At 38.1% G+C, this 12,420-nt stretch overlaps 1 protein-coding gene across 1 annotated transcript; it reads left to right on the top strand.

Moving 5' to 3' along the window:
• Positions 1-330: 330 nt before the first annotated feature.
• On the top strand, positions 331-11,912 carry kcnk6 (potassium channel, subfamily K, member 6). The gene is made up of 3 exons (XM_014015958.1): positions 331-710; positions 6,066-6,458; positions 10,820-11,912. The coding sequence occupies exons 1-3, from the start codon at positions 395-397 to the stop codon at positions 11,062-11,064; spliced, it is 954 nt and encodes a 317-aa protein (XP_013871412.1). The 5' UTR covers positions 331-394; the 3' UTR covers positions 11,065-11,912.
• The last annotated feature ends 508 nt before the right edge of the window (positions 11,913-12,420 follow it).

Here is a 12,420-nt window from a genome sequence, read left to right as displayed (position 1 = left end):
AAAATGAATCCAAAACAGGGTCAGTTTACTGAGGCTGACTTCAAACATTATTCTTAAGAAAAAAAACTCAATGTATATCTTTGGGAAAATATTTCAAATTAAACTTTTATAAAAGTTTAAAAGATAAAAATAAGTCTCAGCAGTTAGTTATCTCCTGAATGAGCTGAATGTTGTGATAAACAGCTAAAACAACAATGAGCCTGTACTGAAGTCCACTGAGACTTCTGGCTGAATCCAGCCAGGATGCACCTATTGGACCCACCTTCCTGTTGTTAGTGAGGGGGAGGTGTTCTGATGTGGCTCGGTTAGGACAGCCCCTGATCCGGCTCCCACCCTCACACCCACAGAGCAGCTGAAAGAGTCGGCACCAGCAGCTGCGCGCCTCACACGCGCCATGCATTCCGCAGGGAAGTCGTGGCTGCTGCTCACCGGCTTCGTGCTCTTCTACGTCATCTACCTGCTGTTCGGCGCGCTGGTGTTCTCCAGCATCGAGCGGCCGGCGGAGGACAAGCTGCGGCGGGACATGGAGACCCTGAAAGACGAGTTCCTGAACCGCAGCTGCGTCACCGCCGCGTCCCTGGAGCGCTTCCTGAACCAAGTGCTGTCGGCCAACAAGCACGGCGTCTCCGTCCTCAGGAACACCTCAGAGAAGTCCAACTGGGACCTGGCGTCCTCCATGTTCTTCGCCAACACTCTGGTCACCACCGTGGGTGAGTCCAACAAACAAACACAGCCTCACCCGGTGCCGGCGGCTTTTACGCATGACGCAAAGCCCCAACAAGTAAAAGTCTCCATGAATGATGTTTTTTTTTCTTTATGCAGTTGATATTTGATGTTTTTTTCTTTATGCAGTTGATATTTGATGTTTTTTTTCTTTATGCAGTTGATATTTGATGTTTTTTTTCTTTATGCAGTTGATATTTGATGTTTTTTTTCTTTATGCAGTTGATATTTGACGTTTTTTCCACTACATCAAGCTGTAAAAAAGAGAGAAAAACTACAGCTGTGAGGACAGAACTAAACAGTTCTGCTTTTTAGAAAATTTACATATAAAAATACCCTAATCACGAGGCAGACCCGCTGGTGCGTTAAAGCTGTTTTTCATTTTTTCATTTCCCCTTAGAGAACTCTTATTTTGAAAATCTGAACAAAGGCGCTTGAGAAAACACACACACCTGCAGTTTGTTAGTTTCTTACATTTTATATTGAAAGAAGCTGATTTGAGGAAAAATATTTTGCCTGAATTTATTTCATGTTATTTCTATGAATTATTTTAACTTTAATTTTCAAGTTTCCACCTAGCTTTGTATTTTGGTTCATCTGACGATGTAATTTTAAAATATTAAATGATTTAGTTGAGTAGACTTTTTACCAAATACTTTTTACACACACTTGAGTCATCACTTGGATGGCTATTTTAACTGTGAGTAAAAATATGTTGAAGTGTCGCTACTCTTACAACTTTAGTACAACTTTTGGGAATTCTACCCACCTCAGAATAAATCTATAAAAAAACAAACATCATGGCTCCAACCTGCTGAATGTGTTGATTTATGATTGGCTAAATTAGAACCATTGTTACAGCAATGACAGAAAATGTTTCAGCAGGTATTTTAACATTTATTTAGATTTCGGAGCTCATCTAAAGACCACTCAGTTGATCTCAGTTTTAACCCCGATGTTTCACCACAAACTGCTGCTGCAGGTGGTGTTCAGACATTTCACTGCTTTAACAATAAAAGTCCTGCAGAATGACCCAGATATTAGAGGAAGCTGCTTTACTTCCTGTGATAAGCATCAGAGTTTGGTGCACTTTGCATCGCTGAGAAACTGTTTCTAATTTTAGGAAATAATTTCCATGAGAGCGGCTCGGCTTTATTAAAAAGAGAACATGTCTGAGCTGAGCAGACGGTGGTGCAGAAACTGAAAACCAGATCAGCACAGCTATAATAATAATTAAAATCTATTTTTTAAGATTATTTAAAGAATACTGCCAATGTGTTTATGTCTGAATCATTTCAACTTCTTTAAAAATCTGTTTTAGAGTAAAGTTTCAGGACATTTCAGTCAATTTTTGGGGGGATTTGAAACAAGTTTGAATAAGAAGTTGAAGAAGTCGGTCAACGATCCGAACGAAGCTCAGATTAAATGTTGGGGACGATTCTTGGCTTCTGAGACACGAGATTTTAGCTCCGCGTCTGTAGAATTGACCAAATTACAGCCATTTTTGTGTTTTGCTGTGGCGGCCATTTTGAATTGGTTAATCAGCCCAATAGTTACTCCTCATCCTCAGTAATCTTCATCATGATGAGGTATCAGCAAAGCTCTGATCTCACAGGTTGATTTACAACTCTTCCTCTGGCCCATTCCTGCTCTCTGAAGTCCAACAGCGGCTTTTTAAAATATAATATCCTAATTTTCATCAGTGCAACATTAAATTAATTAGTTTTTTCAGTTTTTCAGTGTGAACTTTACATCTTGATGTAAAATTGTAAAAAAAAAAAAACCTATAAATATTTTAATTAACAACCAGAGAATATTGTGACTAAATTGCACCATAAACTCTGGAGGTTTAGTTTTGGTTGATTATGATTATGACCACCAATGACTTCTTTTAACTTCAATCTTAAGTAGAACGTCTGTCCTCCATATTAAAGTACTTCCTGTTCAAACAGGATATTGTGGCACTCGGAGAGCTGCGTACAAGTTACAAGGTTATTTTCATCAGCATCAGAAAGGAAGACGCCCAGTGTTTGAATTATTTATACAAAGTGAACGCAGGTGTATTTGGTGTTTTTCAAGATATCTTTTAAATTGAATTGAAATCATATAAAATAAAGTTAAAATGCTTTTTATTTTCACATGTTTATCTGGCAACAACAGTTCAGTAAATAATGAAAGAAGCTGCCTTGAATCATATCTTGAACATGTTTAAAGTGTGTGTAAGTGTTAAACACGAGCCTGTCACATGCTTTAGTTTATTCCACATAAAAAACAAAAAGCTGTTTTCAGAACGTTGGAGTGAACTTTGTGTTTTGTTATAATTTGGTGTTTAAAGATGACAAATGAATAAATGCACTGAAGAGTTATTCATTATGACGGTTAACTGCACGTAATGTTCCTTTATTAGCATCCTATCTTTGCAGCGGTTGTGTCATATTTACATAAACTCTGCAGACAGAAAATGATGATTCATGCACGAAGCGGAACAACAGAGGCCTTTGTGTTCAGAGGAACTTTATTTTGCTTTATGCGCTGCATGATTTTTTTTACAGTTCTGCATTCGTTCCGGTGGCTGATGCTTTCTGACGCTGCTGAGCTGCATGTTCCAGCGGTCAGATGACCGAACGAAAACAAACCACAGCTTCACGGTTTCTGACGCTCGTCTGGAAGTGAAACCAAACTCCTGTTTTCACTACTGAGCATGCACCCTAATCACACACTGATTTAAATATTGCTGAAATGATTTCTAATCTTAGATCTCAGGAATAAATTCAGGAAACTAAAATGTTTTTTGTCTGCTGGGAGTTGTGACGGCCGACTGTAAGGCTTAATATTAAACTCTGAACACGTGGCGTTGTTGATGTTTGTTCCCAGCAGCCTGGTGGACACGTTCTGTTCCACGTTTAACACCGAGGGGACAGATGTTCAGACTGATGGAAGCAATTTACACGCATGTGTTTGACTGTGACCTTTGTAAAAACTCTAAAGGTTTGACCTTTTGGATAAATAAGCAGCTGACGTTTAACCACCTCGACGAAGATCAAAACATCTCTTGTTTGGAAAAACAGCACAGGTGGCGAGACCCTCGGTGACCCTCGGGGTGGTCGAGTCGCAGTGAAACTCATTACCTCAACTCGTGAAAATGTCCCTAAAATACCTAAAGTCTTAGATTAAAACCAACAGCTGCTTGGTTTACATCCAATTGCATAAAAAGTAAGGAAATTAGTGTTTATTTCAATTCAATTCGTTTTATTTATATCAGAGGAGCCCAAAGTGGGGCCCGCGGGCCAGATTTGGCCCGCCAAGCCATTTGAATTGGCCCACCAATAGTTACCAAAATTACTAGGTTGTAACCTGTCATCCTATAGGTAGAAACACAGTATTTCTATTGGTCAAATGACTAYATAAAAGGGCTGTGGTGAAGGTAGTTTTCAGTCATGGTGCTGACAAATCTTTGATTTATTAGGATTAAACATGAAACATGAAATGACAACAAGAAGTATTTAGATCAGTTTTAACCCCACATGTAGATTTGCGCGCTTTATAAAGCCACAAAAACTCATATTTCATCTATTTATATGTCCCATGAGCCTTTGCTACTTGAGCGTATGGCAGACTTTCTCCAAGTGCACAGACTAAAACAAAAGAGGGCCATTACACAGCTTAATTGTTCAAAAATAAATGACTTTACTTGAAGTATTTGTATTTCATGTATTATATAACTGCATTTGGCCCGCAGCCATGGATAGATTTTCATTTTGGCCCCCTCGGGGAAAATGTTTGGGCACCCCTGATTTATATAGCGCCAAGTCCCGACATTGTCTCAGGGCACTGTAGGAACCTGCATTGAATCACTTCATCAGTCTCCATCCTGAGCAGCACAGTGGTGACAGTGGAGAGGAAAGACTCCTTTTTAACAGGAAGGAACCTCCAGCAGAACCAGAACCAGGACAGGTGCTAAGGGATCGAACAATACAGATTTTTAAGGCCAATACAGATTATTTTTGATAATTTTATCAGTCTAACCCAGAGGTCTGCAACCTTTATAATCAAGAGACATTTCTGCTCCTTGGCTCACTAATAAAATGTGTCCAGAGCCGAAAAACAAGCTACAACTGCAATTATCAACTGGTGGTCCGTGGGCCTTTTTGAGGCCTTTTCTGGAACCTTTACGGCCAGTGGAGGTGACATTATAAAACTAAAAAAAAAGATACTGTGAATTTTTATCATTTACTATTATTTTTACACATTAGGACGAATGGAAAGACCATATTCATGTAAACAAGAAAAATACTGTATATAGTTTATAACGAATTTCAGAAAAACTATACAACTAAACTATCCAGACATATTTTTTTCTAATTCGTATTATTTTGTAGTGTTCAAATTCTTAAAAGGTAATTCTGATGGATTTGAGAGAAAGATCATAGAAAGAAGTTGGATCACTTCAGTACATAACAGGCTAGCATGTTTTACTTAGTATTGATCACATATTTGCATACAAATTGATTTTTGTTGTGGGTATAAAAAACACACACAAACAAAACTTTTTCTGTTATGTTTGGCCACATTTTCGAAGAGCCACTGCTGAGGGACCACAGAGCCACATGTGGCCCCAGAGCCGCAGGTTGCAGACCCCTGGTCTAACCAATCCCTGATATGTGCTGCCAATTTATTTATTTGATTAGAAAATTTTTTGGAGGCCGATTCTTGCAGCTGATTATTGGTTTTTATTCCATTTGCATGATAAAAATGACACAATTACAAATGTTGCACAAGTCTCAATTTTAAACAAAAGAAATAACCTAAACAAAACATTTTAACAATGGATAGCAATTAGAACTTTTACATATATAACAATAAAAACAGTTTTAATATTATTTGTTTTTATTGTATTGACGAACGCTGACATGTATCCACTGATGCCAAAACAAAAACAAATATTGGTCAGCTGATACATCAGTCAACATCTAGCAGCTCTGCTGCTCATCCCACAAAGACATGTTCCTTACAAATGTGGCACCATTTTAATATTGAAAACAACAGACTTTTGGATATATTTTCTATTTATTGATCACATGTGTATCACGCTGTGTGTTATTGTTTTATTGCCCCGCCCTACTGCCACGCTAAGTTTTAGCTCAATAATCTGTAAAATTAGCTAAGTTGTAGCCATTTTTGTTGACTGTTACCAGAATTATTAAACCAGTCTAAGTTCTGCTGAAGCTCCTAAAAGTCCCGTAGGTTTGTTTGACTTTGTTCTTTTAAATGTCAACATGTTTTATGGTTCGTGTGTTTAGTGTAGAGAGTTAAAGGAAGTAATAAACAGTGTGTGTCCTCAGGTTATGGTCACCCCGCGCCTCTGTCTGACGCGGGGAAAGTCTTCTCCATCATCTATGCCCTGATCGGTGTTCCCTTCACCATGCTGGTGCTGACCGCCTGCGTGCAGCGGGTCATGCACCCCCTGGTCCTCGCTCCGGTGGGCCTCCTGCAGCGCTGCGGCCTGAAGCCCCGCCCCGCCACCGTGGTGCACTTCCTGCTGCTGCTGGTGCTGGTGGTGCTCTGCTTCTTCTTGGCGCCGGCGGCCGTGTTCAGCCTGCTGGAGGCGTCCTGGACCTTCCTGGACGGCATCTACTTCTGCTTCATCTCCCTGTGCACCATCGGGCTGGGGGACTTCGTTCCGGCCGCTCAGCCGGGTCAGAAGTACCGAGCGCTGTACCAGGTCGCCGTGATGGGTGAGTCTGTCCACGGGAGGTCTTCTCACCGACAGCAGGGGAGAGAAACCAGCCTCTTATATGAACAGTTGCATCATTATTCACTTGTTTGGTCTTGATTTCAGCAGTCGTCCAGCTCTCACACTGTATTTCCTAATCTTAAGAGATATTATCAGGGAAAATGGTTTGTTTGTTTTAGTCAGATTAGTTTGTGAGACCCCACAGCACGGGCGGAGCTAGACTTTTTGCAAGCGGTGGCCAACGTGTTTCAAGATGGCCGTCACAGCTAATTCCAAACAGCTTTAATTCAACTATTTAGTTTAGTTTATTCATTTCATTCATTTCTTTAAAAACAACATAAATTCAACAACAAACAAACAAAAAAAATACAAATCCCAATTTAAATGAAAAGCAGCAGAAGAAAAATTCTTATATCTGCCCCTTTTTCTCCAATTTTTTTTCAATCAAAATTGATCTACAGTTTACAAAAAAGAAAAAATAATAATAAGTTTAAATCCTTGAACAACAATTCATACATGTGCCTATTTCTCCAGTAAATTAACCTTTATCATTCTCGATAAATATAGAGTTGAAAATTAGAGAAATATTGAGTTGAAATTGATTGAAAATTATTCAAAAAACATGCTGAAAGCTAATCACTACTTCTTATTCAGCCATTTTCAGACAAACGAAGCTGCAAAAATAGTGTAGAAGTAGCCGAAAACAATCGTTAACAAATTCTAACTGCTAAAACTTCATGATGGCCGTCACAGCGAACTTTTAGAGGCTATAATTCAGCCATTTTAAGACTTAATGAGATGTCGTTCATTGTGGAGTAGCTAAGAATGATCACATGCTAATCCCAATAAGCTAATTGCTAATGCTAATTTTATGAAAGGCCATTTTCAGCCGTTTTTAAACGTACACAGCTTAAAATTTCTAGAGTACAGCAGAGGTCTATAAAGTATTTGAAAAAATAACTGGTAAAAATAAATTTCACTGAGAAAACTACTCAAGTAAAAGTCATAAAACATTTCTTAAAAATTGGGAAAGTAAAAGTACTTTTAAACACTAAGAGAGAAACTGTTGAATTTACTGAACCAAACTGGTTCCACGAAGCCAGGTTGAGTGAATTGAGCAATATTTGTATTTTATTTGCTCAATTTACTCAAGTAGGCTTAGTGGAGCCAGCCGACATGACTGAGTAAAGTCAACACTTTGTTTTTTAGTATAGAAGCATCTTTCGTGACGAGTTCAAACATATTAAATTTTGTAACAAGTGCTACATTTTAAAGTAAAGAAGTAAAAGGATAATTTTTAGCTTTAAAACATAACAAAATAAAAGTAAAAGTAGCTATTTAAAAAATAATTAGTAGAATTACAAATCCTCAAAAAACTACTTAAGTACTATAACGAGGTAAATGTACTTAGTTACTATAAAACTCTGGAGTACAGCAGTACCAGATCAATTTTTAACAAAATCTATGCTCTCCACCCACTTATCATTTATTTGAGTGGCACCTGGGGTGGCCAATCAGGTGCTAGAGGAGGCGCTTGCCACCCCGGGCACCCCTCTGGCTCCGCCCCTGCTCTACAGCCCTTTTTTAGATGTGAAGCTTGTTTAATCTACAGCAGATGTTTGATAAAGAGGCGTCGCCTTATTTAAGGAACTGAAAGCTCATCAGAGCTGTTTACTGAGCTCAAGTCTGGCAAAGAAGTGTTTATCCTTCGCTCTCTGAACAGGTTGGACTTGAGTTTCTGTACAAAAAAAAAACAAAATAAATGCTCAGTCTGGTCCTGGACAGAGCTGACGAGGTGAGCAGGTTCAGCTGAATTTATCTGGAACAGTTTGTTTCTCTCTCAGCCCAGTCAGAGACGATTCAGGACTTTGTGTTGAGAGAGCTGAGAGGTGGTGAATCTGCAGAGCAGCCTGGTTCTCACCTCACATGTGAGAAGTATCACCTCGAAGCGTTTCATTTTCTCAGCAGCCCGTCAGGGTCGAGGGGGTCGGACCCTCGGAAATTAAACTTTATCTGCGTTTTCTCTCAGTTCACTCAGTCAGGTTACAGCGACGCCACAAAACTGTTTAATGCCGAGTCAGCATTCACATATTTTACATGATTTTATCCCATAAACATGATTAACCAGTATTTTCTACACACTGGAATGTCTGTTTTGTGTTTCTAATTTTATATTTTAAGACATGAAATTGATCACAACTAGATTAGACTGAAAATTTCTAAACTTTACCGTAATTTAACACTAAAACTTCAACTTAAAATTTAAATGTTACTTTTCCTTCTTTTTCATCCAATTCTTTCCTCTTGTCTGAGTTTGACCTCTAAGTGTTTAAATGCCTAGAGTGAAAATCTGACTTTACTACATTAAATTTAAAGGTTTGACTTTTTAAAATTACTTGTTGGTCGAGTTAAGATCATAAAGTGCTGTTTGAGGATCATTTCCTGCTCACGCTGCTGAAGAGTAAATATTTTAGGAAGGTGGTTTGGAGTTTGATCAGTCAAAGTCCCTGAACTCATCCACAGATTTATACCAGTATAGTGTTACAAGTTAGTGTTCTGTTTAAAAGCAGTTGATTAAAATCCAGACTGAAACTGTTTCAAGCTGTAAGACCCGATAGTGCCTCCTTTCATCACCCACTCTTCGTTCTGTCACAATCCCAGAACCAGAACCGGCCACTGTAATCCGACCCGGGTTTCCGTGAAGAGCCCCCTGTTATCCAGGTTCTGAACTCTGCAGATTTCTGAGCTGCTTTGTTGCATCCGGAGAGAGAAACATTGAGTTTTTTTTCTGTTTGTTTTTTAGGATTGATTTTAAGGTTTTATTGATGACCTGAAGNCACTGAGGGCCACATGAGCATCATGGTGGTCCTCAATAGATCAGCTGCAATTTAACATCGACATTTCGAGTTTAACTTCAAATAAACACGAAACGTCATGTTCCTCGTTTCATTGAGCCTCGCTAACACTAACTGAGCTCTACCTGGTGTTTCCTGCACAGAAACAGCTTTTTAACATCTTATAAACACTGAAAAGTACTCTGTGTACGACTGACTACACGTTTAAGGTTTAAATAATTTATTAATTTCATTTAAAAACAAACTATGCAAATCATAAATAAAATGAAAGGCAGCAGAAAGAAAAAAAATCTCATAAATGTGAAATAAAAGAGTTTTACTCAGATTTCTGGGGAGTAGTAGCTCTTGAATTCTGAACTATCCCACTTTCCAATAAGGAATTCCCACTGGAGGGGTGTTCCAGTTTAAATTTAAAACTTGTAAGTGGGAAATTCCCACTTCCCAGTACAACTGGGCTGCAGCAAAAGTAGCTGTCGAAAATGCAGCAAAACGTAGAGGTTTATAGTAACTACAGTATGTTTACTCTGTTACAGTAGTTAAGTAATTTTTTTCAGGATTTGTAATTTTACCAAGTTTTTTAATCGTTACTTTTACTTTCATTTTGTTACATTTAAAGCCTAAAAAATTATACTTTTACATCTTTACTTTAAAGTTTAACTCCTAGTTACTTGTTACAAAATTAAATCTGTCTGAATTCATCACGAGTTGTTTCTACACTCTAAAAACATGACATGTTGAATTTACCCAACCAAGTCACGTCAACTGGTTCCACTAAACTTAGTAAATATTAAACAATATATATATATACTTTCTTTAAAATAAAACATGTATATTTTACTCAACTTTGTTTAGTGAAGCCAGTTTGGTTCTGTACATTCAACAGTTTATTTCTTAGAATGTGTAAAAGTACTTTTACTTTCCCGATTTACAGTTATCACTTTTACTGAAGTACTTTTCTCATCAGTAAAATTTATTTTTACCAAAGTCCTATTCTGTTTAGGTATTTTTACTATCATTTTTTTCAAGTACTTTATACACCTCTGGAAAAATGTAGGTTTAAGGCTCAAATTTCTCTTGCTACTTTTGAACCCTGTGCAGCTCCACCTAGTGGTGGGATGTTGTCATTTTCTGAGTAAAATAATCAACGTGCATGATGGGAGATGTAGTTTATGGCTTTAAAGCAGATTATTTTAAAACCTGAATACACCTTTTGTAGCTCTCGCGGGCCACAAAATGTTGTGGTGGGCCACATTTGGCACGCGGGCCTGTAGTTTGACACGTGATCGATAAGGTGATCCCTGAGTTTATTAGATGGAGCTTTGTATGTTAGGAGTAATATTTTAAATTTTATTCTGAATTTGACAGGGAGCCAGTGGAGAGAAGCTAAAACTGGAGAAATATGATCTCTCATTAAAACTCTTATCAGCAGCATTTTGGATGAACTGAAGACTTCTTAAGAACTGAAATTTTTGTATTTTTTCTCCGTGACCCGCCCCTCTACCTGCAGTTTACCTGTTCATGGGTCTGATGATGATGTACCTCCTGCTGCGCTCCTTCCACAAGATGGCCGACCTGCACGGCCTGACCACCTTCCTGCAGCTGCCGCGCTGCGAGGACTCCGTGCTGGAGGAGGACCGGGAGACCATCATGGACTCCGACCCGATGCCTCCTCCCTACCCGAAAGACAAAGAGGCCAGCAAGCCCCTGGGCTCAGAGTCCTACCCGTCGTACAACTCCATCAACAAGAGCTGAGCTGAGGGGAGGCGAGGGGGCAAGAAAACAGAAGTTCTACCTCTGCTCATCAAACGCCAGGGTCTGTGGGCTGAATCGTTTTTATTCTAGAAAACATCCTGGAAGGAAAATCTGTGAAACAAAGTGAGATCAGTTTTAAGTTTCAGTGTCCTCCTCGACTGCAGTAATGTTTACTTCTTCAGCACCAGCGTAAGAAAAAACTGTAGAATCGCACATTCAGAGTTCAGGCCAACATTTGAAAAATAGTTTTTTTTTTTTTCATTTATTTTGTTTTGTTGTATTTTTTCATGATATTTTTTGTGAAACAAGTGTGGGTTTGTAAGACTAACAAGTATTGTTCTTTTAGCTGAACTAGTTTTGTTTGAATCCACTCCACTTCAGTCGTGTTTAAAAGCGCTTTATTTGCTTTTGGACGACTTAAATAAAAGGATGGAAACATAACTACATTTTAAACTCCAGAGTTTCAAACACGTGCTTTTCATTGATCCGATTTCCTGTTTGAAAGTCTGAAAAGCTTTGTTGTGGTGCTGCCCCCCTGGTGTTCGGATGCGTGCATCACAGCCCAACACTACAAACTGTAAGTGGATAAAAACGGAGAGAGGATAAAAATGACAAAATCATAAGGGTTAAGTTAAAGGTAATGTAATTTAGTAGAAAACACAGCTGTCTGTGGGGTTCAGAAACACTTGAAATGCACTTTAACAGCAAAATAAATCAATAATGTCGTTGCTAATGAATTAATGTAAAAACCATCTTTGTTGTGTACGTTGGATGTTTGTGACTAATTTAACTTGTATGTATTTACACTTGACAATCTTATATATTAAATAAAGTTGTTTTCTTGTTAATCTTTGTTCTTTTCTTTAATGTCTTTTTAAATGTTTGCAACAAGAATTACAACTTGACTGGGTTGGAGAGTTTAAACTCTGAAATTAGATAATTAAAAAATAAAATAACATTATATGTGGCAATAAAAAATGCTGAACAAAACATGGAATTTGCTACTTGTATTGGTAGAAATTCATGCCTTTTTTAAACAAGAATAAGAAAATGTTGAACTTACAGGAAACGCCAAATAAAATATGAGTTTATTTACTTTAAATTGTGTTTCTGTTAAGAACATAAAACAAAATTCTGATTTATAGTAATTTACTAGCTATGGTTGCTGGAAATTTGCTGTTAATGTCTAAAGATCCAGAAACATTTTTTAGTAAACCACTTCTTCAGGACTTTTCCTTCATCTCTGATCTGCAACTTTTGAAATCCAACATTAAACCTTTTTATTCAGGCAGCTTTAAAACCTACAGCTGTCTGACATCACTATAAATACAAGTTAAGCTTTTCCAACACGGTACG

This window comes from Austrofundulus limnaeus, unplaced genomic scaffold, assembly GCF_001266775.1.
Source record: "Austrofundulus limnaeus strain Quisiro unplaced genomic scaffold, Austrofundulus_limnaeus-1.0 Scaffold136, whole genome shotgun sequence".
NCBI classification, from domain to species: Eukaryota; Metazoa; Chordata; class Actinopteri; order Cyprinodontiformes; family Rivulidae; genus Austrofundulus; species Austrofundulus limnaeus.
Note: the sequence above shows the minus strand (reverse complement) of the source record. Positions and strands in the feature narration are given on the sequence as shown.